At 46.0% G+C, this 27,634-nt stretch overlaps 1 protein-coding gene across 5 annotated transcripts in view; it reads right to left on the bottom strand.

The window, feature by feature from the left end:
• Nucleotides 1-24,991, bottom strand: part of TEP1 (telomerase associated protein 1) — a 37,926-nt gene extending 12,935 nt beyond the window's left edge. For all 5 annotated transcript variants that reach the window (XM_057723337.1, XM_057723338.1, XM_057723339.1 and 2 more), the window contains exons 1-26: nucleotides 24,812-24,991; nucleotides 21,049-21,729; nucleotides 18,112-18,294; nucleotides 17,685-17,819; nucleotides 16,751-16,912; nucleotides 16,190-16,348; nucleotides 15,097-15,221; nucleotides 14,725-14,882; nucleotides 11,938-12,047; nucleotides 11,395-11,485; nucleotides 10,985-11,168; nucleotides 8,168-8,336; nucleotides 7,527-7,685; nucleotides 7,284-7,361; nucleotides 5,634-5,764; nucleotides 5,245-5,304; nucleotides 4,174-4,332; nucleotides 3,266-3,442; nucleotides 2,957-3,077; nucleotides 1,906-2,030; nucleotides 1,516-1,629; nucleotides 1,296-1,413; nucleotides 944-1,138; nucleotides 643-818; nucleotides 400-556; nucleotides 127-306 (exon numbers count right to left, since the gene is read on the bottom strand). In XM_057723337.1, coding sequence (XP_057579320.1) covers nucleotides 127-306; nucleotides 400-556; nucleotides 643-818; nucleotides 944-1,138; nucleotides 1,296-1,413; nucleotides 1,516-1,629; nucleotides 1,906-2,030; nucleotides 2,957-3,077; nucleotides 3,266-3,442; nucleotides 4,174-4,332; nucleotides 5,245-5,304; nucleotides 5,634-5,764; nucleotides 7,284-7,361; nucleotides 7,527-7,685; nucleotides 8,168-8,336; nucleotides 10,985-11,168; nucleotides 11,395-11,485; nucleotides 11,938-12,047; nucleotides 14,725-14,882; nucleotides 15,097-15,221; nucleotides 16,190-16,348; nucleotides 16,751-16,912; nucleotides 17,685-17,819; nucleotides 18,112-18,294; nucleotides 21,049-21,705 — 4,083 coding nt within the window. In that variant the 5' untranslated portion in view covers nucleotides 21,706-21,729; nucleotides 24,812-24,991. The remainder of the gene's footprint in view (nucleotides 1-126; nucleotides 307-399; nucleotides 557-642; nucleotides 819-943; nucleotides 1,139-1,295; nucleotides 1,414-1,515; nucleotides 1,630-1,905; nucleotides 2,031-2,956; nucleotides 3,078-3,265; nucleotides 3,443-4,173; nucleotides 4,333-5,244; nucleotides 5,305-5,633; nucleotides 5,765-7,283; nucleotides 7,362-7,526; nucleotides 7,686-8,167; nucleotides 8,337-10,984; nucleotides 11,169-11,394; nucleotides 11,486-11,937; nucleotides 12,048-14,724; nucleotides 14,883-15,096; nucleotides 15,222-16,189; nucleotides 16,349-16,750; nucleotides 16,913-17,684; nucleotides 17,820-18,111; nucleotides 18,295-21,048; nucleotides 21,730-24,811) is intronic.
• Between the last annotated feature and the right edge of the window lie 2,643 nt (nucleotides 24,992-27,634).

The raw sequence follows: 27,634 nt of genomic DNA, 5'->3' as shown, positions 1-27,634 counted from the left end.
GGCACAGAGTTCCTGAGAAAATGAAGGAGCTGGTCTGTGTGGGGTGGCTGGTAGCTTCAGCACCCCGGGTCCTCACACCTCGCAGATTCACCCCACACACCTACCCAGCCCTGGCCTAGACCCAACCTGGTTGTTAAAAGGTGACTCCTCCAGCCGCTTCCCGTACAGAGCCAGCTCCTCTCGCACCAGCCGGGCCCGGGCAGACGGCTCCAGGGGCCCCAGGGCCACCACGTGGGCACCTTGGTTCCGCTCAAGGGTCTCCCCCAGGCCTGAATCACTGGACACGCTCAGCACCAAGTGCACCCACTGTGGGATTTGGACAACAGGGTAGAGATGCAGAAGGAAAAGAGGAGAACATTGTTGGACTGCCTCCCACCCCCACCTCCTTCTCACACTCACCCGGGGAAGGGTCTTTGGGATCCAGTCCGAGATCAGCTGCCCATGCTGGTCTACCAACCTGTCAGCCCCATCAATGACCAGCACCAGACGCTGGCCGGATTTCAGGGACCGAGCAGACGCGGGCAGCAGCCTCTGCTGCAGCTCCCACACCAGGCCCCTGTGCGTGGAGGGGGAGCACCAGGGTCAGCAGGGGTGCTGTCATGTGCCATCAACAAGGCTGGGCTAAGTGGGGGAGAAACACACCGGTAGGTGCTGGGGAGGGCACTTGGCTCTTGCAGGTGGCTATGCAGATAGGCACAGAGGCGTCTGAGCAGGAGGAGGGCCAGACCCTGGTCAGGGCGGGCCCCTGAAAAGTGGAAGAAGACTAACGGGGCCACCGTGGCCCCCTCGGGAGCCTGCAGGGCTGACACAAGGGATGCCTGCACCGGAAGAGAACAGAAAACATGGTCACATTTCACATGCACAAGCTCCCTGTGCCCCACCTCCTTAGCCCTCCTCAGCGCACACAGCCCTCCCTCCCGTCCGGGCCTCTGGGACTCTGTACCAGGAAGGCAGTCTTGCCCTGTCCCGACTGCCCGGTCATCAGGCTCAGCCTCCCCTGGTGCTGCATGAGCTGCTGCACTGTGCCCTGAAGAAGGCGCGGTCGGGCAGGACTCCGTGGGTTCTTCAGCTGCTGAAAGGTGGCCTGGACCAAGTCATCATCTGGAACGGGCTCTGGCTGCTCCGGCTGGGCCCCAGGCTGAGGGCAAATGAGGCAGTGACTGCTGATGTTTCCATGCTCCTCAGGACCCCGGGGCTAAAACTCACAGCGCCCCCACCAAGTGACTTCCCACCCAGGACTACGTGGACCACCCTACCCCCTCTCCACTCCCCTGGCCACCAGCGCTCCTGCTGACCTGTAGGTAAAGCTTCTGGATCATATTCCACACATCCTGCAGAACCAGCTGCCCAAACTCCTCCAGCGCCCCAACGTAGGGCCGGCCAGCTGCCACACCGCCCCACGCACAACGGTATCTGTAGGCAAAGCAAGCGCAAGCAGGGTCAGAGCAGGCCTGCCCGCCCCCCCCCCCCCATCACATCTCTCCATGCAGGTTTTCCCTACCTCTCCCAGCGTACCTGTGACAGGTGATCCCTTCCTGTCTGCTCAGGTAGCTCTTCAGTTCTGAGATCCGATGGGCAGCCTCTTCAGACTCAGAAATAAAGTCAGACTTCCAGGCATCTGGCACAGAGCTGACCACCAAAGATACCGCAAGAGTGGGGCTGGATTCAGACCCCAGCCTCTCTCCACCCCCAACCACCAGAACTGGCTATTGTTCCCTGAAACTCAAGTGGAGATCTCCTGACTTCAGCTGCAAGGCTGCTTTGGTGCTGCAAGGCAAGACCTCTGGTCCTGTTTCTCCATTCTAGGCCCCCCTCTTGTACTCTGAATATTAGGGAGAGAAGACACATCCACTGAGCCTGTCTGGTCTTCTATGGAGGCTGAGGCCCGGTGGCAACAGAAGGTACCTGAGGAAGCTAGAATCCCGGAAGTAGATGAGAGGCTGGGCAGAGAGCTGCAGGCGGAGGCCCCGATTCAGGAACTGCATCACCTCCATCTCTGTCACAGAGCGACCTGAAGGGTACTGCTGGGCCTACAGGGAGAGGGCAGAGAGCAGGCAGGTTCAGTCCTGGTCACACTAACCCCTCCCGTGAGACCTGCCAAGACCCCAGGGCCCCTTCATCTCAGTAACGTTCCTCTCTCCCTCCAGACACAAGCCAATAAAATATAGCTAATAGCTAAGGCTTACTGAATGCCTTTCACATGTTGAGCATTTTCTTTTCGAGCATGTTTAAGATAGATTTCTAATTCTCATAATAACCCTGCAATGTAGACATCACTGTTTCTCTTTAATACATGAAGAAACTGAGGCTAGGGGCTTCCTAGGTGGCGCAGTGGTTAAGAATCCGCCTGCCAACGCAGGGGACACAGGTTCGATCCCTGCTCCAGGAAGATCCCACATGGCACGGAGCAACTAAGCCCGTGTGCCACAACTATTAAGCCTGCACTTTAGAGCCCATGAGCCACAACTATTGAGCCCGTGTGCTGCAACTACTGAAGCCCACGCGCCTAAAGCCCATGCTCCGCAACAGGAGAAGCCACGGCAATGAGGAGCCCGTGCACCACAAGGAAGAGGAGCCCCCGCTCACCGCAACTAGAGAAAGCCCACGTGCAGCAACGAAGACCCAACACAGCCAATAAATAAATAAATTTTTAAAAAAGAAAGAAACTGAGGCTAAATTAAGATAAACCATTTTCCATAAAGCCGCACAATGACAGAAGGGAGATCAGAATCCAGCTCTAATGGCAAAGCCTAATCAAACCTACCACTTACCTCTTGCATCCCATGGCCAACCCAGGGGTATTTTCCAAAGGAATTCCTTCCTCTAGGACTTGGTCACTCACAGAACTTTCTGCCTGTGTTTTACTTCAAGTCTCAAGGATCTGCCTGTGCAGAGTCCCAGGGTTCTAGATACACTGTGGCTTCTCCCACCCCTGCCCCAACCTTGTCTGCCTTACCCAGCGGAAGTGAGGATGGTCAGGGAGGCTGTAGTTGGGGGGAACGTAGCCATAGCGGGAGCCCAGGATCCCCACAAACAGCTGCGAGTTCTCCACCTCCCCGAGGCACACTTCCAGCTGCCTGCAGGATGGTTACGAGGGCACCGTGTCAGGGAGACGGGGCCCTGGCTCACACCCGATAGCATCCTAAGAGCACCCTCCTACCCTCAGCCCTCAACTGTCCTTGCAGCCCCCAACCCTGCCCGGGTCAGTTCCCCCCCTTGAGCCCCTCATCTCCGACCCAGCCCCTCTTCTCTGTGGCCCCCACACCTGTTCCGACGGGTCTCCTCCTCGGTGACGCCCCAGCGCAGGTCTATGGCATGAAGGCTGATGCCGTGGGGGGCCGCTCGGGCCTGCAGTGCTGGCAGCAGGGACCTCAGCAGCAGGTCCCGCTCCCCATGCATGTCCCGGAAGGTGGAGGAAATGAAAAGCCGGACGGTGCGCCATCTGCAGGTAAGCCAGGGATCAGCCCCACAGCCCAGCTCCACAGACAGGGCTGTGACCACCCCTCAGCACTGCCAAGCCAGGTACAGCAGACAGCAGGGGTGGGGCCGGCAGGCCTCTGGAGCATAACCTGCTGGTAACCCCAGATGCAGAGCCTGGACATTAACCCCCACTTGGGGACTTCCAATGCAAGGGGCACGGGTTCAATCCCCAGCCGAGGAACTAAGATCCCACATGCCGCATGACAAGGCCAAAAATAAATAAATAAATAACCCCCACGTGCCATTTCTCATGCACCCCTCCTGTGCCAGCAATAATTATGATGCACCTACTATATTCCCACAAAATGCTCATGACAGCACCGTGAGGCAAGCACAATCATTATCTCCATTTTACTGATCAAGAAACTACAGCCTAAGACATCAAGGAAATAGCCCGAGTTTCAAGCTACTATTTGGCAAAGCTAAGATGAGAAAGCCAGAGCCTGCACCCCTAAGCCCTCTGCATGAGCCCTGGTACCAGCTGCCTGCCTCACGTTCTAATCCCCTTTCCCTAGCAGAGAAAGGGGCATGCTCGCCATCTGTGTTAGGGAAATCCCTGCCTGGAAAGAGGAAGCATTCTGCAGCGAACAGAACAGGCAGCAACTCAACAGCCAGAATTTTAGTCACCTAAAATTCCTCTAGGTTTCAACTGAAGCCCCTCCCAATTCACAAAGGCATAAAACATAGACTGACCCAAGCTGGGAAATAGGAGCCAAGGGGCTTGGAGTATTCACTTCCAGTGGCCGCAGAGACTGGACCCCTGTCTCCCCTGGGGGTGGTGGAATCTTGAATATTTTGTCCATTTGGCCCACATGTTCTAGAAGGCAGGAGGCCCCACGCTCTGCAATGAACCTGACACAAAGAGTGACAAAATAAATGAGAACGAAATGGCAGAGTGAGAATTAGGAAGATCTTCCAAGGGGGCAGGGAACAAAGATCTGGATAGATTAGGTCACCCAGTTAACTGCAGCTCTTTAAGAAGATGACCACAAACAGTAAATGCAGACTTAAAATAAGTGAGGCAGCAGAACCACAGGAATGAAGGAAGAGAGAAGAAACCCAGTTATAGCCCCTTCTGCTGGGTGCATGGTTACCATCGGCTTTCTGCTAGGCCAGGGGCAACTGGGCTGAACGAAGACCTAAAGATTAAGGTCATTCCAGTTTGGGCTTGATCAGCTCTGTACCAGCCCTGAAAGCTCCCTAGAGAGGGAGGGAAGTGCATGAGGCTTCCTAACAGGTATAGGGGGCAATGGGTGGCATCCAAAGGAAAAGGCAGGGGAGAAGACAAATAGATGGGAAGCCTAGTAGTGGAGAGAAAAAGTAAAAAGACTTCTGTAGATTTGCCATAAATAAATAAAGGTAACATAGGATTTCCTCTGAAATGCAGTAGAACAGAAGCCACAGAGAATGAATAGAAGTGATATGACCCACTGTTGAGTTGTTCCCTTAAAGGCAAACAGCACAGTCTCCCATGTCCCTTTTTCTCCTTTCCTACTAGATGTAATACAAAAATGATGGCTGGAGCTGGAGCAGCCGTCTTGAAGTATGAGGTGGAAGCAGAGTATTTGAGGATGGTAGAGCAACAGACAGAAGATGCTCAAGTCCCCGTAATACTATGTTGTTGCCATACCTAGACAGCTGTCAATGAGACATAAACGTTTATCTTTCTTAGAAAAGGAAGTGAATGGAGCAGAGGCCACAGATAATCTCTAAAAGATGTTCTAACAAAGCCCCCAACCCCTCCAGTGTCCCTCCTGTACTCACTTCAGTATCCCGTCAGTACAGCCTGAGAGTGTCACGTCATTGGGATTCAAATTCGTACACCTGGCAAAGGAAGAACAGTCACTGCCAGTCAGAAACAGTGCCAGGAACACAGAGTCACTGCCCCTCACACCCTAGGATGGACACCCCCCCTCCTCTGCACTTTTCACAGGGTTCTGTGCCGGGCTGGGACTGGGGTGGATCATCACAAAGGGGTCCGGAGCCAGGCTGAAGACATCAGAGGAGGCTCGAGCACGTGAAGCACGACAGGGGTAAGAGACAGAAATGGGGAGGGGCCTGGCGGGTGGGAGCGTCCCAAGCTTTAGCAGGGGTAGACAGGGAACATGCATCACCATCCGCTGGCCCTGCGCAAGCAACGTGAGCGCCCTTACAGGTAACCTGTACTTCTCAGGAGAACACCAACAAAGAGGCACTTGGGATTCACATGCTGCCAGAAAATCTGTTTGGCTGCATTGATCAGATTCTCATCTGCAGTGTGGCCAAAGACGATGACCCTGTCCACCTGTAAGATGAAAGGGGAGGGTCTAAGATGAGGAGCAGAGGGACAGCAGAAATGCCAAAGAGCTCAGCACATCAAGACACAAGATCTCTGAGGACTGGAAAATTGGGAGAACTCCGAGGGGGATGAAAGTGGCCTCTTCTGAGAGCACTTAAGGTGGGAAAAGCCACTACACCCTGATTTGAGGGGCATCAAAGTGGAGGTTAGGGTTCCAAAATATGGAAGCAAACCAAGTGTCCATCAACAGATGACTGGATAAAGAAAATGTGATATATATATGTGTGTGTGTGTGTGTGTGTGTATACATATATATATATATTAATACGAGGGTGAGTCACAAATCATCCACACTCTGGTTGTAGAATTTGTAGAAGTTTTAATAAACTAGAGTGCGGATAACTTTTGACTCACCCTCATGTATGTGTGTGTGTGTGTGTGTGTGTGTGTGTGTAAAATGGAATACTACTCAGCCATAAAAAAAAAAAATGAAATTTTGCCATTTGCAGCAACATGGGTGGACTTGGAGGGCATTATGCTAAGTGAAATAAGTCAGAGAAAAACAAATACCGTATGATATCCCTTCCATGTGGAATGCAAAAAATACAACAAACTAGTGAATAAAACAAAAAAGAAGCAGACTCAAAGATCCAGAGAACAAACTAGTGGTGACCGGTGGCAGGGGAGCAATAGAGGCCTGGGGGTTGGAGGTCCAAACTACTGGGTGTAAGACAGGCTCAGGGATGTAGTGGACCACACGGGGACTACCGTCAATATTTTGTAATAACTGTACATGGAACGTAACCTTTAAAAACTGTATTAATTTATTAAATTTTTAATAAAAATAATAAAAATAAGAAATGAAGGGGAGTCTGGGATAGGGGCAGTGTGTAGTTGGCTCATTTAGGTCACCGGAGCTGACTGCCAAACTTATAGGAATTCTGTGAGCCAGCTGTTAAACATGGCCACCATTAAATATTAAATTGTATAAGCTCACAAATGAATTATATTAAAAACAAAGGTAACGCATACTAAAAAAAATCATTATTTCCTAATTATTTTACGACATTTCACCATTATCTACTCTTAATCTTATTTACATCTACTTTATCTGTATTGTGGAAATACGAGGGTGAGTCAAAAATTATCTGCACTCTGGCTGTAGAGTTTACAGAAGTTTTAATATAACCAGAGTGTGGATAACTTTTGACTCACCCTCATACTATACAAAGGTGTGCTACTGAGCATATCTTCCCAACCCTGTGTTCCCTGGCAGCATGTTGGTAGCTTGAAATGAGCCATGGAAGGAGTATTTACACCATGGAAATTAGCAACTGCTATTAACCAAGACTTATTTTTCCAGATTGCTGGTTGTTCAATATTTACCAGCACAGCACTGAGTAGGGGTTTGCAGGCAGCAGCGTACTGTGCAGAGCTTGCAAGGAAGCTTTAAGAAATGAGATACATCGGTATGGAGGAAAATGTGGGGGAAGGGAGGGTTTCTCAGGGACTGGGCAGTACTCACAGGGACCCTTTGGGTAGCCAGGGACAGCAAATGTTTCCCAAAAGTAGTCAGAGACCATTCACAATTTTCATCCAATTCCTGAAGGAAAGAGACTCATGTCAGGTGATCAGTAAACAACAAATACTATAGTCTGCCGGAGAAATCTTCAGAATTGAGTATATCCAAGCCTTTCCTGACTAGTCGGGCTGTTTCCAAGCCTCTGTCTAGCCATATATTTTTGCATGGTGGGGGTGGGTGTCTGACCTGGACTTGAGCTTGGAGTTCGGTGGCAGCCTTCAGGATACCATCCTCTGCCTTAATCACAGCAGGCTTCACAGTGCCACTTCCACACAGCAAGAGATCCACCTGCTCCGTCCGTGCCATCATCATTGCAATCAACAGCAGCACGTAGTTCAGGGGGGGCTGCTTGGACAAGCACCAGAGTAAATAAGGCTCCCCTATTTTAGAACCCACCTTTGCCCGTCCAGCTCTGGAGGCCAAACATACCCACTGGTTGGGGAAAAGTGGACAAAGTCTGCAATTAAGATGGGACAGCTTCAGCAGCCCCCAGGAAGAGCTGACCGGGGAGGAAGGTGGAGAAGGGCCAGGACCCCAGCCCAAATTCAACACTGGGATGTAAGGAGGTAAAAGTGATACATAATTTGGTGACAGAAACTTAGAGAGTATTAAGGACCTGCCAAATGTGGAAGGTTAATGTTATAATCCATGAACAGGGTTGAGACCACATTGTCCCTAGGACCCGAGGTGTGATACCAGGAAGCAAATGTAAGTCATTTATTTTAGTTTTGAGTGTTTGCTTGGGAGACCAGGTCTGGGAACAGGATGCCTCTCAGGATCTTCAGCATCCTAACCACCCCCACCCCCGCATCTTTTTATTCTTTTACCCCTTGTGGGTTGCTCTTGGGAAGGATCTTGTCTGCATCAGCATCCGTCAGATAGACCAAGATGGTGCGGCCTGGCAGCGGGGGCAGGCTGTGTTTGACGGCGATGTTTATAGCTGTCTCCAGGGCCTGTCGATACCGAGCCAGCATCTCACGGTCATATTTCCACTGTCTGGAGGCAGGAAAGAAACAGACGGACGGCTCAGGGGCTTCTCTGTCTGTCACTTTGAGGCAGGTGGCAAGATGAGAACTTGCCACTGAAGTACTGTCTTCACCCCCTCCACAGCCCATCTCCAATGTCAGTAGAGAAAACAGGGACAGAGCTTCCCTTGGCCCCCATTCTACAGGACTCTCCTGATCCATTCTCACGGCGGGAGGAAAGTTATCTGCAGACTCACTCTCTGAACTCGCTTGCCATGCCTACCACATCAATCCACGCTTACTCCGTGGGGCGAGGTTTAACCGCTACTTTTTTTTTTTTTTTGGCTGCCCAGAGCAGCTTGCAGGATCTTAAGTTCCCTGACCAGGGATCAAATCTGGGCTCCGGCAATGAGAGGCCCAGAGAACCCCCAACTGCTACATATTTTTAAATTGTAATTTAAAGAACAAACACTAACTTCTTACTCTGAAAAATGGCAATTAAAGGAGAAAGAATCAAACTTTCAACCTACCTTTCTAAGACAGTCTCTATTTCAAAGTAACTAAATAGCTTTAGTTCAGGAGGGAGGTTCTTTTCGGAGTTCCAGCTAATAAATATCCTGAATGATAGAAAACCCCCATTCTGCAACCGCTAATGAAACAATTGATTCAGGCAAAGACCATCAATGGATAAACCATTAACTTTAGAGTGGAGAAATCAAGCTATCATCACCTAAAAGCACTGATCAATCATCACCACTATGAATGAGACCAGTAGGCTTTTGGAGCCTCCTGATCCTGTATCCTATTAGGAGACAAAAATTCTAGTGGTCTTACACACTGTGTACAAAGGATCGCCTATGAAATATTCAAGCAAGAAAAAAAGTTATATCTGGGGACTTCCCCGGTAGTCCAGTGGTTAAGACTCCATGCTTTCAATGCAGGGGGCCTGGGTTCAATCCCTTGTCAGGGAACTAGATGCCGCATGCCGCAACTAAGACTTGCCACAACTAAGACATACCGCAACTAAAGATCCTGCATACTGCAACTAAGACCCAGCACAGCCAAATAAATAAATATTGAAAAAAAAAAGTTAAATCTGAATCTATTCAAGCTTTTAGAGTTAATGACCAGGATATAGGAAATAGAGAAACAAGTTAGATGATGCTGAAGAAGTAGACAAATCTAGAATGTGGGACATTCTGTGGGGCCCCCTGAACTTGACTTCCACAGCAAGTCAATGGCATGAAAACAATGATAAGATTTTAAGAGATTTAAATAAATCTTAATAACTAAATGTAATGTGTATACACCTTGTTTGGATCCTGATATGAATAAAACTGTGAAATGATACTTCTGAGATAATTGGGAAATTTGAATACAGACTAGATAACAAATAATAATACCAAGGAATTATTTTCAGGTTTTTTTGGTATATTAATGACATTCTGATTATACAAGAAAATATCTGTTTTAAGAGACACGTGAAGTTTGGAGAGGTAAAATAAAATATAACCTACTATTTGGCGCTTGTTTTTAAAAACATCTTCAAAAAAAAAGAAAAGAGAAGAATCAGGAAAGAAAGGTTGATAAAAATGTAGATTTTCACTGAATATAGCTAACAGTTTCATGGGAGTCCATTATATTATTCTCATTACTTGTGTATATGCTTAAATTTTTTCATAATTTTTTAATCTAGAGAATCCAGCAGTCTCTACCAGTGCTATCCAGTAGAATTAAATTACAATTAATGAAATGAAATTGAAATTACACATGTAATGTAAGGTTTTGTAACAGACACATTTAAAAAAGTTAAAAGAACAGGAAACATTAACATTACATTTAATTTAGCCTAATATATATATATATATATTTCACTTCAAAATGTAACTAATACAAAAATTATAAATGAGATATTTTACATCCTTTTTCACACTGCCCTCAAAATCCAGCACATCTCAGTTTCCGTTAGCCACATTTCAAGTGCTCAACAGCCACATGTGGTTGGTGGCTACCAAACTGGCCAGCAAAGGCATACTGTTCAGACTGTGTCCTCGGCTTAATTCTTTAATGGCCCTGTGTTCAGCCACTTAGTCACTGATTCAGGTGAGTCCTGGCCACTGAGTCCTACTAGAAAGTTAGAAAGTTGAATGAAAATGAATGAAGATACTGTGGAAGCATCTAAAAGGAAAGAGTGCTGGGACTTCATCAAGCTTAAAGAACAGGTTTTATGCCTGTCTTTGAGTCTGCTTGATTCTATCTTTACATGTATCAAAAGAAAAAGGAAAGTAAATGGGTCAGAAAATACACAGAGGAGAGAAAGAAAAAGAAAAACAAACAGATACCACAGAGAAGAAAAAGAAAGAAAAGTGTGAACCAGAGCATAAGCAGAGAGGCACTATCACATACTAAGAGGAAGGGAAAAGCTACACAGGCAATCACAGATAATAGAGTAGAGGCCCAAACACAGATTTTGTTTCGTGATCTCTTTACAGGACAATGTTAAAGACAAGGTTTTCTGTGCAAAAGAAGACTGGAAACAGGCAAGTCTCAGCCATTGGGAAGACTGACAAGCACGTCTTTACAGAATAAAAGCTGGGGTTTCCAGATGACTCCCAAGCTCTTTCAGGGTGCCTCGTGTTGCCCACCCTTGGCTCCCAGATAGCGCACACACACACATACCTGGCCTTGTGCATTTTCAGCTTCTTCCGCTTGAGCTGCTCATATATCTCAGGGATCCTCATTGCTGCCCGAAGTTCCCGACGACTTGGTTTGCAAAGCTGCCAGGAATAGCCATGCTTCTTGCCATATCTTGTGTTTTTAATTATCTGCTCTATCAGTTTTGTGTTGGAAGGAAGTGGCAACTCTGGGTGGCGACAGGTAAGCACCTGAGTCAGGCAGCTTCTGTGCCCTCACCTTGTCTCCCATCAATGCCCGTCCTGAGTCCTGACCCTTGGGGCTAGCCAGTGTCTGACCTCTTCCCGCCCCACACCCTAAGACTGGAAGGCAAGAGGCTGAAAATACCAGTGCTGCCACCTCCTCTATTTTCAGACATGAGAGACAAACAGGAGTTGGAAGAAGAGAGAGAATACCATTCTTTTCAAGTTGAGCCTCAAGGACATTGATGGAATCATGAGCATTAAGGAACCTGAATGGAAACTGCCGACTGTTGATCACCGACTTCTGCAAAGCAAGACAAGGGTCATGAGCAGAGGACCAGGAAGCATGGGGAACATCAAAGGCTTCAGGGACCAGGAAGATGTGATAACCACGCTATTAGATCTGTGGGAAGGGAAGGAAGAACAAATGGATATTAGAAAAAGGTAGAGAAGAATAAAGAAAGATGTCATGTGAAAATATGAGGAAAGAAAAAATGAGAGGAAGTAATAGAAGGTTCCCTGTCCCTTTGAAATCAGACTCCCTCTGAAGTTAGTTAAATCACAGAAATGATCTCAGAAAATAAAAAAGAAAGTTCTTATACTTTAATCTCTCAAAGGGATGATGAACCCCCAAACCGGCCTCCCCCAACCTATCTGAATCTCCTTATCTGTTTACAGCCCACACGGAAATAGCTTGGTGGCTATGACCTTCCCCAGCCACTAGGAGAAGCCTGGCTCCCTGCCCCTCACACGTACAGCATGCTGGAGTCTCTGGAGCACAAGCTCGTGGTGGCGGGCACTGATTCCAACCCGCAGCAGGTTGCACAGATTCCGAAGCATGGCCATGAAGGGAAGCTTCCCCCTGTCTGCGGAAGGTAGGATATGGGGTGAGAAAAGAAAACAAAGGATGCGTGAGAGAGGTCAGAGACCAGAGCAAGAAGCTCAGAGGCCATGCAGAATATTCAGGTTGGAGGAAATGAGGTGCTAACATACGATCTATCCTACTCAAAATGTTTTAAAGGCCTGGAAAGATAAAAACTGGGTTGCCTGAGCTTGGAGCAAAATCTATGCAATACTGTTTATGGGATTAGCTATTTCAATAAACAACTTAGGTTACCACTTTGTCTGTTGGCTCCAGCCCTGAGATTGGGCTTAACTGGCAAAATACATTCTCTAATCTAGAGTGGTAATTTCTAAACTTTTTAGATGGCTAAAAGAAAAATCTCCTAGTGTAATCTTATAAATTATATACATTTAATACAATTATTAGTTAATATTTCAAGGCACGGTATACATTTAAAGTAAAGGTTTACCATTAACAGCGAGGGTAAATCCATATTTCAGATAGTCTTCTTGACAATTCTTAAGTTTTTTGGTCATTGTCTTTAAGAGCTGGTCATACAGTCATCATTTTTTATTTAAAGATAGGTGAAAAAGATTTGCCCTGAAGCAGAAATTTACTTCTGTCACTTTCTCACTGTTTACTTGTCCCTGTGATATTAATATTATCTTCAAGTCATAGTTTCTTAATAATCTTTTAAGGCTTAACAATTTTAGAGGGTGAGTTTGGTTAATACTGAATAATAATTCTAAATCCATTTACAGCTCAAAGATAAGTTGCAGTAAGTCCCATTATGCAGAAACCAAAAAAGAGTGAGGGGGCCCCATCACTGCCCTTGTATTGTGGAACTCCTCCTCTTCCTCCATAAACCTCAAATATCAAACGTGGCACAAAACCATGTAACATGGACTAAGTGACTACAGGGGTTCAACCTGTATAGTAGATATTGGAAACATTCTTTCTTTTAGATTAAAGTAAACATAAATAGGTGGTGTGATATTTTTCCTGGGTACCCCCCAGAGATGCATTCAGACCACACTACAGACCAGGCCTCTTAGCCCCCCACCCACATTGCAGGCACTATCCCTACCATCATTAGGAAAGTGGTGGTACCTTTTTTAAGGTGATGTAAGTCTCATTTGAACTACAGCTAGAAAGCTTTCAACCTTCTGGAAGTCCTGGCATTCTCCAGTCATAATTGTTCTGATTTACAGACTGTGTAGAACACTTAGGTTGTATACACAGTGTAAATAATGTGTGGCAACTCATGAATTATTACACCCATTGTCAACTCATAAGTTTTGCTCAAATGTTGCTACGTATGAAAGATTTTCTAGATCATTTTGATAAGAAGTTAAGTTCTATGTCATATTTATTGATATGATACTAGAAACACAAAATGAATATTCATCCTATAGACTGAGAAATTCACTGATTTCATTCCAAAAACTTCATTAATGAGTTATTAGTGAGCCTATGGTTTCCAAAGAGGGATCTGTAAATCTAATTGCATTTTATATTTTATACTTATATTTATTTATATTTATTTTCATATCTATATTTATATAATTATATGTTATGTATTTCCTAAAGCAAATAATTTATTAGTACATATATAAAATTTTTAAAAATACATATATATATATATTCTGGTGTATCCCAAAAACTGTTTCTTCAATATATGATCAAAAAACTCTGGGGACCACTGGATTAGACTATGGGCATTTGTCTCACCCAAGATAAATGGCACAGTTTTACTTTTCAGGGACAGAGGCAGGAAGCGGAGGTGATGCACACTAGAGTCACCAACACACGCTGGCTGCCAGCCAGGCCCCTTTATCCCACTCTACCCAGCTTGTATCAAACACTGGGGAATAGGTTGTCAAGCATATGTTGTGTGTGTGTGTGTGTGTGTGTGTGTGTTTAACTCCCATGTGATTCTGATACAGGTACCACCAGTGACAACCACAGAGCGAGAGGAATGGTGAGCAGCGGCACTACCTGGGCTGCCCTGAGTACAACCTGTAAACGGCAGCTCACAGAAAAATAACAGCCAGCTTGAATTTCTGAAGTTCCAAAATATGAAGTCCGTAAAACTCAAGCAGTCAAAAGGTCTACAGCCAGATATTTGTCAACAGAAAGAAGCTGACTTTAAATTTTCAAAGGTGAAAGAGGAAGTAAGAGAAAAAAATGGAATACAAAGAGCCTTCTATAAGTAACACGAGCAAAAACCCAGACAGAAAGTGAAGATTGAAAGTAACTTGGTCCTCCTGATTTGAATTCTTTTCATCAGTGTGGGCAAATTACCTGAAACATCCGTGTCGTAAAAACGGGTTTTGTTGGAGATTCCAATCTGCCACGTACCAGTCCTACCTTGTTTGGATGAGTTGCACAGACACTGACACAAGTGAAATCAGAGAGAAGGTACTGCTTTTGTCATGTGTTGATAAAGGCTTGTATATCACCTAACCACGTCTGGAATTATGACCTACCTATGATGCCCGTGCTAGTCGAAGCAGGCACCACTGTCCACTTTGGTGTGGTCAATGGCAGACCTGATAAATCCAATCATTTTCAGTGATGGAACTACCACGTAAGAGAATAACTGCACCATGCCATGGAAATTTTTTAGTCAGGGTCCAAAATGCATAGGCATGAATGAGGAAGAGAGGAAAGGAGTGTGACAGTCGAGGTTACTCTACCGATGAGCTCCTCCCAGATGAAAGCTTTGTTCCCCCGCAAGCTCAGCTCCCGCTCCCAGGTCTCTGGCCGAGCAAGCTTCATCCGCTTCCCAGCTCTGCTAGAATCCCAGGGCCCTGGGAGGCGACTTCGAGAAAAGGCTTGTAGGTTGGGGGGGTATCTGGAACAGAGGAGGAAAAACTTATCATTTGAAAGCCATCTGAAAATAACTCAGAAGAGGAAAGGTGAGTCAGTCAAAGCCAGCCAGTCACGTTTAAGGCTAGGTCTGCCCAAACTAACGTTGCTGGGCTCCAGTTACAGGGATTGGGGCCATGGGTGTTGAAGAATCAGGGGGTTACCCAGATGGAGCGTGTGCTCAGGGTGTTTCTTCTCACCTGCAGCCCAGGAGGGCCTGGACAAGCTGTGCAGGCTCATGGATGTGCAGTCTCTGTACCAACTTCTTCAGGGTGAACCTTGGCTCACTCTTTTTCTCTGACATTGCACGGCAGGTTGCCTCAAACTGTGGACATATCCCCAAGTCCCACAGGGGTCATTCAATCTATGACCATGGTCACTTTCTTTAGCAAACAAAAAGCAAGACCATCCTGTACCTATGGTAATTTCTTTCCGCAAAGTAGATTTTGGCAAAGAAAGAGAATAGAGGATACAACTCCCCAGCAGCAAGAGCTTCTGCAGTGAGCATAACAGAGCAGGTCTATGGGGTCACTGTGTTTCATTTACACGAGGCTGAACTATCAGTCGTTAACGTGGATGACCGGCTTGTGAAAAGCAAGGTGGGAATGGAAGAAACAGAGAACATCTCGTCTTCGGGGGAGGGAGAGAGAAAAGCAGCTCTTATTTAAATCACTGAGACTTAGAGCATGTAACTAGAAGCATCAGCACCACATAGGCTGTGAGGAGTCAAAAAATGAAAGAAGCTGGCTTTCGGTATCTTCTATGGTAGAAGAGCTAAGTCTGGGATGTATTAATAGCATGAAGAGGAAAGACCAGTGAACCAACTGAAGATGTGTTTCCTTGTAATACTAATATATTTTCCTAATAATCTATTTTAATGATGATGATATCATCACTTATTCAGTGCCAGGTATTGTTAGAAATATTTTAAATACAGTCACTGATTTAATCCTCACAAAAACCCAGTGAAGTAGGGACTGCTATTATCCCCATTTTATACGTGAGGAAAATGAGGCAAGAGAGGGGCAGTCATTCAGCCAAGGTCGCAGAGCCAGCAAGTGTGGGGGTGGGGGGAGCCAAACCCAGGGGGTCTGAATCCAGATTCTATGCTCTTAACTACTAAGACCAGTGCCATATTTGTTATAAAAGTGGAAAAAAACAAAAAAAAAACAAAAAAAAACAAAAAAGGTTTTTGTTTGGTCTTAAGGGGATCAGCGTGTTCCCTCATCTCCCCCACTTTCCCGGGAAAGGGGGCCTAGGCTGTGAATGAGCAGGGCTGAGGCAGGGACTGACTGGAGGGCGGGGTCGCCGGAGGGGGCGCCTCTTGGCCCGGTGCTTCCGAGGGTTGTACTTAGCCAGCTGGTACTCATCAAACTGGGCAAATTTGTCCGTCATCGCAGCACGCAGGCAGGCAGGCAGGGGTGCCAGCTTGACCTCTTCTCCAGTCAGGTGCTGTCACAGAGGAGAAACCGTCAGGACTGAGACGCTCCAAAACAAAACGAGACCATTTCATGGGGTTAAGTGACAGCACAGGATAGGAAGGCCCCAGCTCTACGACGACAATTTCTGTGGTCCTGGACCTGACAGCAGACTTCTCAGATTCTCATTCTCTTCATGGTAAACATGAGGTCCAGAATAACATCAATCTTTCTCAAACTCAGTCCGGCCCTTCTCAATCGTATTCTCCCTGCTGGGCAACCCAGCCTGGTACCAGGAGAAGCTGTCCTGTCTGGGCACCGGGGTTGACGACAGCTGAGGGCAGGCCAAAGTGTCTGAGAATTTCCTCCAGAGGTGCAGTGAGCAAAAGAGAGGGAACCAAGGGAGGGTCAAAACTCAAGGAACTGAATGCCATACCTGGTAGAACCTGGCTACCTGGATCCAATCAGAAGGCAGCTGGACGATGGCACAGTAATATCGTCGCAGGTGGGGGCGGCAGGCTGGCAAGGAGGCAGCAATGGCCAAGACTTTGTTGGCCACATCCCGGACATTCAGCTGCTGCCTGGCATACAGAGATGCCTAGGGCACAGGATAAGGAAGGTTGGCCTCTCAGCCACTTCTCCACAGCACCGTTTCCTAAACTAACTTGCTTATCTAATCTGGCTGCATAAAACCCTTCCTGAGCCCTCCTTATTGTCTGTAAACTATAAAGGAAGGCTGTAAACTATAAAGTCCAAGCCTCTTGGCTTGGCATTCTACATCCTCCATGATCTAGCCCTGACTCACCAGTCTTCTCCGAAGTCTACTTATCCTGATTTAAGGGCCTTTAACCGGGGCTTTGCCGGCTTTGGAAGGCCTCCCACCATCAACATCTACCAAAAACTTACGCAGGGTTCAAATTGCTGATTTATCCTGCCATCTTCCAAAGCCTCACAGGAAACATTCTCCCCCTCTTCTCTTCTTCTGAAATATTTACTGTCTACTACTCCATTTGCATTTATATAATACTTGGGATGGTTTTTGCTTCCCTAACAATACCATACTCTCCCTAAGAGCTAAATCCAAGTTTCATTATATCTGTTGGTATAATCCCCAAGGCCTAGCATTGTGTATTTAGCCTGTGTACTTACTAAATAAACAAACCCTAGAATACTCTTTCTCATTCCTATCTACCCCCCCCTCACAGAACCCTAGGGACTGGGCCTCAGGCTCACCGAGAGATCCTACCACCTTCCTAAGTAAAGCTCCTTCCAACCCTACTATAAAGCCCTCACCATCCCCCTCACACACCATAACTAAATTCCCTTCCTCCTAGCTTCCCACTCCCATCCCATCCTTCATGTCACAATACCTTGAGGATAAATTCAGGCTCCAAGGAGGCAAGTTCACTACAGACTTGGAGGAGGAAAGCCTGGGCAGAGTAATCTGCATCATTTGTGCTTACATTTGACGCCGGAAGAGAATACAGAAAGCTCATTAGAACCATCTGGGAATTGGGAAAGAGAGGGAAGAAAGGAGAAAAGAGGTAATAAGGACCAACTTAAGCATCCACTTGGGCCAACGTACAAAGTCAAAGACAGAGAGAAGGAACCCAGACACAGGAAGATGTCTGTACAGCTGAGAGGTTAGAAAAGGGGATTAGGAAGTAAGAAACCAGAGCTCCCTCCCCTTCTATTTGTAGAGGGGATCTGGTTCAGTCTTTGGGGACCACTCCACCCACCTTCCCTATGCCCTCCCCTCCACCACCATTAGCCTCTCCCCAGCTCTGGAACTTTTACCTTCTTTTCCTGAAGGGCCTGGTCAGTAGGCTCAGAACGAGATTCACAGTCCCCATAGGTGAGCTTCGGGGCCAGCTCCTCCACATCCTCCTCCTCTCCCAAGCTTAGACTATAAAAAGGCATTTGAGCCTCTGCCCATTCCTTGTCTTCTGGCTTTTTCTCTCCTGGAGAAGACCATTGACCCTGGGGATAGTGGCAGTTATTAATCCCAGCACACACCCACAGCCCCTCAGACAGACAGAGAGCTGAAAGCAGCATTCAGGGATAGGAAGAGTCCACATCTACCTTCCAGTACCTAAACTCCTCTCCTGTCACACCCCAGCATGGATTTGTCCTGTCTGATGGAGTGATCTCTGTCACACACGCCCTTTCCCAAATCAATATTCTGAGCCTTTGCTCAGATACTTCCTGATCTTACTCCTGCTTTCATCTCCTTATTGATGTCACAGCCTAGGAGCCTGGGGCCCCTCACAGCACACCTCCTAAGATGCTATTAAGGTATTCTGGAGTCAGAAGAAAAAGGGCCAAGTTCCAGATCAATCCCCCAGCAAGCATGAGTTTACCCTCTGAGCCTCAGCTTCCTCATCCCCTGCCACCTACCTGATGGGGGTGTTAAAAGATTAAATGAGGTCATGTAGGCATGACTCTTTGCAAATTGCAAAGCCTTACATAAATGTAAGATGGCAGTAGTTATAATCCTGACAATGACACCATGAAGTAGATTTTCACTGACCTCATCTTAAAGGTAAGGAAATTAAAGCTTCAAAAGGTTAAGAGTATTTGGGTACTATAGTTATTTTCACAATATTGATTCTTCTAATCCAAGAACATGGTATGTCTCTCCATCTGTTTGTGTCCTTGTTGATTTCTTTCATCAGTATCCCATAGTTTTCTGAGTACAGGTCTTTTGTCTCCTTATGTAGGTGTATTCCTTGGTATTTTATTCTTTTGGTTGCAATGGTAAATGGGATTGTTTTCCTAATTTCTCTTTCTGACTTTTCATTGTTAGTGTATACGAATATAAGAGATTTCTGTGTATTAATTTTGTATCCTGCAACTTTACCAAATTCACTGATTAGCTCAAATAGTTTTCTGGTGGCCTCTTTAGGATTTTCTATGTATATATCATGTCATCTGCAAACAGACAGTTTTACTTCTTCTTTTCCAATCTGAATTCCTTTTATTTCTTTTTCTTCTCTAACTGCCCTGGTTAGGACTTCTAAAATTATGTTGAATAATAATGGTGAGAGTAGACCACTCTGGAGAGGATGTGGAGAAAAGGGAATTCTCCTACACTACTGGTGGGAATGTAAACTGATACAACCACTATGGAAAACAGTATGGAGGTTCCTCAAAAAACTAAAAATAGAGCTACCATATAACTCAGCAATCCCACTCCTGGGCATATACCTGGAGAAAACCATAATTCAAAAGGATACATGCACCCCAATGTTCACTGCAGCACTATTTAAAATAGCCAGAACATGGAAGCAACCTAAATGTCCATCAACAGAGGAACGGATAAAGAAGATGTGGTACATAAGTACAATGGGATATTACTCAGCCATAAAAAGGAATGAGTGCCATTTGCAGAGACGTGGACAGACCTAGAGATTGTCATACAGAGTGAAGTAGGTCAGAAAGAGAAAAACAAATATCACGTGGTATTGCTTTTATGTGGAATCTAGAAGGATGGTACAGATGAACTTATTTGCAAGACAGAGGTAGAGACACAAATGTGGAGAGCAGATTTATGGATGCCAGAGTGGGAAAGGGGGAGTGGGATGAATTGGGAGATCGGGATTGACATATATACACTACTATGTATAAAACAGATAACTAATGAGAACCTACTCTATAGCACAGGGAACTCTACTCAATGCTCTTCCTAAATGGGAAGGAAATCTAAAAAGAGTGGAGGGACTTCCCTGGTGGCTCAATGGTTAAGAATCCGCCTGCCAAAGCAGGCGACACTGGTTCCATCCCTGGTCTGGGAAGATCCCACATACCACGGAGCAACTAAGCCTGTGTGCCACAACTACTGAGCCTGTGCTCTAGAGCCCATGAGCCACAACTACTGAGCCCGAGCGCCACAACTACTGAAGCCCACGTGCCTAGAACCCGTGCTCTGCAACAAGAGAAGCCACCACAATGAGAAGCCCACACACCGCAACGAAGAGTAGTCCCTGCTCGCCACAACTAAGAAAGCCCGCATGCAGTAACGAAGACCTAACACAGGCAAAAACAAAAATAAATAAAATAAAAATAAATAAACATTAAAAAAAAAAAAGAGGGGATGTGTGTACACAAATAACTGATTCACTCTGCTGTACAGCAGAGGCCAACATAACACTGTGGAGCAACTATGCTCCAATGAAGATTAATTAAAAATAAAAAATCTTTTTTAAGAAAAGGTTAAGAGTCTTGCCCAAGGTCGAGTGGCTTGTAATTGACAGAGATGTGAGAGGGCTCAAATTTGCCTTTCCCTCAGTCCAGATTTCAAGTCTACATAGAAGGAATGTGTGTTTTGTCTACAGATCCTGACCTGTATTCTAAATGTGCTTATACAGATGTGTACAAGTGAATGTGTCTGCACAGGCACACACAGGGAAGTGATCCAGGGTACTGCAGCTATTTCTCATGCCTTTTAAGATCTCAAAAACGATTGACTGACTCTGCTACCTCAATAGCAGAGGCTTTCCAAGGACAAAACCTACTTTTGCTCTATTGTCCAGAATCTTTGAACTAGATATGCAACAAGAGTAATGATGCTGATGAAGGAAGCCCTTGGGTAAAAGACACCTCAAGAAAAAGGCTACGAGGAGAGAAGTTACACAGACAGAGAGCAGCACAGAGGGACACTGTGGCACTGAAAGCTAGTGACTAGAGCATCTAACAGACATGGCTGCAGTGAACACAAGTGTCTGGAGCCATTACCAAAGCTGTTTCCTGAGCTCTCTCTGTGGCAGAGATGGTTTTCAAGATCCTGGGGCAGGTCGGATGGCCTAGACCCTCAGAGGAGCACTGAGCCCTTGAGGCTGGAGGCTCAGACGGCAGGTGGTGGCTGGTGTTCAGGCTGCACAGGTCAGCTTGCACCATGTGAGATATCTGGAGACTCTGGGTTAAGAGGCTGGCAGACACAGTGCTCTTTAGAATGGGGAGTGTGGCCAGGCACCGGTTCTCCAAGGAGAGGATGTCTGAGTGGGCAGACACATGCCCACGTGGTTTCTCCAAGATCTTCACGTCAGGAAGCGTGGCCAGGCACCGGTTCTCCAAGGAGAGGATGTCTGAGTGGGCAGACACATGCCTATGTGGTTTCTCCAAGGTTTTCAGGTCAGGAAGTGTGCCCAGGCACCGGTTCTCCAAGGAGAGGATGTCTGAGTGGGCAGACACATGCCCACGTGGTTTCTCCAAGATCTTCATGTCAGGAAGTGTGGCGAGGCACCGGTTCTCCAAGGAGAGGATGTCTGAGTGGGCAGACACATGCCCATGTGGTTTCTTCAGGGTCTTCAGGTCAGGAAGTGTGGCCAGGCACTGGTTCTCCAAGGAGAGGATGTCTGAGTGGGCAGACACATGCTCATGGAGTTTCTCCATGGCTGAAGCCCAACCAGTATATGCCTAGAGGGAGAGAAAGAAAGATGATGAGCAGCTGGCTGTATTGGGAGTGCATGAGTCCTAGGACTAAATCTTTCCCACAGCTCTCCTGGTAATGCCAGTTACCTGAAGGCAGAGAACAACCAATTTTTGTTTTTCTAGGACTGGGTTCATTCTAAGGATGTATTCAGGGAGTACTGTATAGGGAGTATACAGGGAGTATTCTAAGGGAGAGGGGTAGGGAAAAGGTAAGGTAGAAGCTTAAGAGTAAGGAAGTTTTAAAGAAAAAAAAAGTAAAGGCTGGAGAAGAAAGGAACATACCTTCATATGAAGGGGTACAGGAGACCCCCAGGGCTAACGGTATTATCCCAACTTAGCACAGGAGCTATACTGGTAATCTGGACTCTGGATTCTTAGCTCCAGAGAAACAAACATTTTGATCAAGCTTGTATACTTACCTCAACTTCTTTACCTCCTACTCACTCTTCAACTAACTAAATGGGATTCTTTCCCCACTATTCCTCCAAGGCTGTCCTTTTAGGTAACTAATGAAATTCTTCTTACTACAAGAACAGACATAGCTTACTTTATCTCCCAAGTAGAATATGACACTGTGATCACTTTCTCACTGAAACTGTTTCCCTTTGACTTCCATGGTGCTGTCCTGGTTTTCCTCTTAGAACCCTGACCATACCTTCTTGGGAGGTTCTTTCTCTGCCATTCCTTGAACGTTAATGATCCTTAGAGTTCATTTCTAACCCTTCTATATGCTTTCCCAGGGTGGTCTCACCTACTCTGTTGCTCCAAATAACACTGCTATGCTGGCAACTCGTATATTTATTCCTTGACCTAGATCTCGTGTGAGCTTCACACTCATTTATCCATTCCCCTGTTGGACATCTTCACTTGGATGACTCAAAGGTACCCAAAACTCCACAGAGCCCAAATGCATCATCTTTCTATCTCTTCCCCAAATCCATTCCCCTTCACTGCCTCCTCTGCTTACAGGGATTTGGAATAAAACAGGCTTGAGTTTGAATCCTGATGGGACCTTGGGCAAGTTCCTTAAACTCTCTCTGATGCAGTTTGCTCATCTACGAAACTGAAATAAATGCCCACCTCACAGAGTTGTATTGGAATAAATAAGAAAAAAATATATTAAGCACTTAGAGTAGTGCCTGACACTTAAGAAGTATTCAGTAATGGAAGCTATTATGATTTGTTATTATCATCCATAAAACTACCAAATCCTATTGATGCTACTCCCTCAATGTCTCCCAAATCTATTCAATTCTCTGTGTTCTGACTGCCACCATCTTCACTAAACCCCTCCAATCCACGCGGCACACAGTATATAGATCTGGCTAAAGGAGCTCCCAATATATACCTCAGCCATCATTTACAACATCGCCTTGTTTATTTCATCATGATAAAAATTTATCTTGTTAGCTTATTTGCCTACTTGTTCACTGTTTCTCCTTAATAAAATAAAAATCCCTGAGGGTCAAGGCTCCTTTGTCTTGTTTACCTCTGTATGCCCAGCATCATACAAATAATATGGCTCTGATCTCCCAGGCTCACCTCTTACTTCTTCTCCCATCTAACTTTAAGCCTGAACCATACAAACTCTTTTCAACTTATGAATTGCCAAGGTATCTCTTGCCTCTGGATCTCTGCACAGGTAGAGGCCTAGAACACTCCTCCCTCTATCAAGACCACCCCCCTTTCCCAACCCCTCCTTTACTAGCCCAGATTCTACTTCCCTCTCACTCTGAAGGCCTCAATTTAATAGTCACTTCCTCCAAAGAGTCTCAGGTGACACCCAGGCCCCAGCCTGGTACAGGTGGTACTTCCTCTAGCATAGAACACATCCTCTATATTGTAATTGTCTGTTCATTTGTCTTTCATCCCCCCAGGCTATAAGTTCCTGAGGACAGAGGCCCTTCAGCCTTGTTTGCCACTGTTGCAACAATGCCTAGTCAGTGGGATTCAGAAGCTTTTGAGAATCTGGTGAAAGCTATGGAGCTTTTTCCCCAAAAAACATGAGTATATACTATTTTGCATTCAATTTTCAGGGATTCCACCCATGGATCTCCTAGAATCTCCATTAACTGCAAATTAAGAACCTCTGCCTGAGAGAATGCTTGAATTTATATTATTAGGAATGTATACAGTCTTTCATTTGGATAAATGTATTCAGTCTCCTATTTACATTTAAGTATTTTAATCCTGAATATGCAAGAGCTTATGGACAGGAATGTAGACTACTTCCAAGAAGACCTGAATGGACTGACAATGCAGAACCAGAAGGGACAATGGACCTCTCACTGGACATCAGTGCAGGCAAACTGCATCAAGAATGATGGCCTGTATGCCCTGCACATTTCCCTCACGTCTCTGCACTATACAAGCCCCCAGCAAAAGGAGTGGAGAATCTCAGAACTGACTCAAGCTTTTAAAAAGAAGTCTCATAACAAAAATTAAGTGAACAGAAAAATACAGTTACATATTTTTCACACCCTGGTGTTTGTGAAGGGAGATTCATCTGAACTACAAATGGCAAGTAAAAATCTGCACAAATGAAAAGCAAAAATCCCCATCTCTAGTTCCATTCTCTAGGGATTACCACTGCTAAGTTTTATATGAAGAGTTTCAGACACTTTCTATGCATATACAAATATATGTATAGGTCTATACCTTTCCTTCCCCCATATCCAACCCCCCCCTTTTTTGCTGTTGTTGTTGTTGCTTTACACAAAAAGGATCACACTTTAGACACTATTCTGCACTTAGTATGTCCTAAAGACCTTGCCGTGTTAACACATTAATAGCCACCACACTTTTAAGTTGGCTGTGTGCCAGTCTCCCCGGCTTAAGCACTGCCCGGATTTCCGTTCCAAGGAGCACACAGAGCAAGGAAGGGCGACCCACTCTCACTCGGTCTCTTCCACCTTCTTCCTGCGTCCTTCCATCCCCGGGCCCTCCCGCGGCCTCATCCTCCGCACTTCCCCTTTAACACACCACACCCGCTCCCGGGGCTGCCGGAGGAGCAGGGCCGAGGCACCCCGCCCGGCGCCCGCCCCGCAGAGTCCCGGGAGGTCGCTACCTGGCCGCGCTAGGCCCTTTCCACCGGCCCCGGCGGCCGAGCCCACGCCTAGACCCGGGCCCGGGGCCAGCTGGCGCCCGACCCTCCCCGGAGCCGCCCGGGCCTGGAGCAGCTGGCTGTCAGGCGGACCGCAGGGTCCTCGGCAGCAGGAAGACGACCCGGCGCTCGGCTCCGCGGTGGGAAAAGTGGAAGCGGGAGGCGGAGCCCGGCGGGGAGCTGGGAGGAGACTGCGCGCAGCGGGAGACGCCGGGCGGGGCGGAGAGATGCGCGGCTGGAGAGGTGAGTGCGGAGAGGACTTTGCAGCCTTTTCTGGAGCCTGAGGTTAGTCCCACTGCCTCACCCAGCCTTTTTTCCCGCTTTCTCGTCCCCTTTTCTCCTCTTCCTCAGGTTTCCCCTTCTTCCAAATTCCCTCTTTTGCTAATTTCCTCTCTTTTGTTATATTTTCCAACACCAATTCATGAAAAAGGTGTCTGCATGTTCGCTGCCGGTCTGGACACCTTTTGTCCTGGTATCAGATATAGTGGTACTCTTAATTCATGCGAAAGTTAGTTTGGTGAAAATAGAAACAAAAGGAGACGGAAAATCTAAAGCAATAGCCTGTAACCGGGTGTAAATATCAGATAATTAAGGCAGCGTGTACTAAGAGCATGCCTGTGTTCATCTGGGAGAGGCCCCTGGACCTCAAACAATTTTTTGGAGCTATCCTGAATAGCTAATACAGAACTGTTTCCCAGAAGGTGGGACTGGGCTCAGGAAAGGGACAAGTGACCTTTAGGATGGTAATGCTAGTGCTATTTCATAAAGAGCAGGGCCAAACATATCAGGAGGAGAAACATGCTTACCTCGTGTAAGACAGATTATCTGTCTTCTGGAAAATATCCCTTTCCTAAGATTAGGGGGTACCCTACACTCTCAGGTAACAACTGAACTTCAGCTCAGAATCGGGGGCATCCTTTATTCTCAATTTGTTGAGCCAGATTCCATCTAACTTCCTTAGATGCCTCTCTTACCACCTACTGCATTAGTTCCAACACTCTTTTTATAAGAAATATTTTCCTGTCGTATATCGTAATATCGTATATTAACGCATATATGCGGAATCTAGAAAAATGGTACAGGTCAACCGGTTTGTGAGGCAGAAATAGAGACACAGATGTCGTGAACAAATGTATGGACACCAAGGGGAGAAAATGGGGCGGGGGGGGGTACGTGTTGGAGTGGGATGAATTGGGAGATTGGGATTGCCATATATACTTACTGACAAGAAAAAAAATACAAAATTGTACACTTTAAATATATGCAGTTTATTGTATGTCAATTATTTATCAATAAAAGTCCTTAAAAAAAGAAAAGAAATATTTTCCTGTCCCCTTTATGATCCTGAACTACAACTTATAAATAATGTATTTTAGCATCACACTGGTGATGCAGGAAGAATAGCAACTGGTGACTATTGCTTCCTGGTTGACTAGGAGGATCTAGAGTTTACTTTCTGATTAGCTGCAACAGCAAAGAAATTCAAAGCCAGCACATTGGAACCACTGGAAATTTTTTTTAAAAATCCCCAAACCCAGGCCACACCCCAGACTAATTAAATCACAATCTTCAGAGGAGGACCCAGGCATTAGAAGTTTTTGAGGCTCCCCAGAAAATACTAATGTGTAGACAAGTTTGGGAATCTCTGCCCTAAGGTCTTGCTAATCAAGGTGTGGGCTGTGAACCAGCATCACAGCATCACCTTGTTGGAAATGCAGGCACTCAGGCCCCACCTCAGACCTACTGAATCAGAATCTATAATTTTACAAGATTCACAGATAATTCCCACTTATATTAAACTTTGAGAAGCACTGATCTAGACAAATGGAGTGGGGCCTGGAGTCTGCATTTTCAAGCAGTAAGGGCCAGGCCCAGAAATCTGTATTTTACAAGCTCTCCAGGCAATTTCAATACATGCTAAAGGTTAAGAACTCCTGATTGGGGTTGTTGCTCACCTCCACCCTTGAAAATTTCTGATTTGGTAGATTTAGGATAGGACCTGAGAATTTGCATTTCTAGGAAACTCTCGGATATTGGTGATTCTGATCTTTGATCCAGAAACTGCATTTTGGAAATCACTGGTCTAGAATGATTCTCTAGGCAGAGAGACAGTAACTGACTGACCTCTAAAGGATATTTCAGTTGGATTTTGGGAGAGTCAGATAAACTGTCTCTGCCTTGCAACAGAGGAAATCTCTCAACTCACAAGATGTTTACAAAGTCCAAACTCAGCTTTTCTTTTCAGTGGACAGTGCTAAAGGCACCTTGTATTATTTGTTCCTTTGAGTCTCGCTTTTCTAAACTAGCCACTCCCTTGAGCTGAAGCAATCTTTCTTCAGATTACTATCATTTTGCCAACTGAACAACTACCAGAGCTGAGAAGGGACTCTTCCCCACAGGGTTAACTCTCATAGAGCTTATTTCTATGTTCTTAGAGGATGACTCGCTTTCTCCTCCATAGACAGCCTACATCCATAATTGTTGATCAGTGATATTAAGCTGTAATATCCAATTGGTGAGTGTAGTATCCAGACTTACTACTTTCTGGGGTGAGGGAGTGCCGTCTCCTCAGTCCTTAGAAGCCCCTTTATTAAGGGTCCTATCACCTATTAAAATTGCTCACCTTTAGACATACAGATGGCTGACAGGCACATGAAAGGATGCTCAGCATTGCTAGTTATTAGAGAAATGCAACTCAAAACTACAATGAGGTATCCCCTCACACTGGTCAGAATAGCCATCATCAAAAAGTCTACAAATAATAAATGCTGGAGAGGGTGTGGAGAA

This window comes from Hippopotamus amphibius, chromosome 2 (assembly GCF_030028045.1).
Source record: "Hippopotamus amphibius kiboko isolate mHipAmp2 chromosome 2, mHipAmp2.hap2, whole genome shotgun sequence".
NCBI classification, from domain to species: Eukaryota; Metazoa; Chordata; class Mammalia; order Artiodactyla; family Hippopotamidae; genus Hippopotamus; species Hippopotamus amphibius.
Note: the sequence above shows the minus strand (reverse complement) of the source record. Positions and strands in the feature narration are given on the sequence as shown.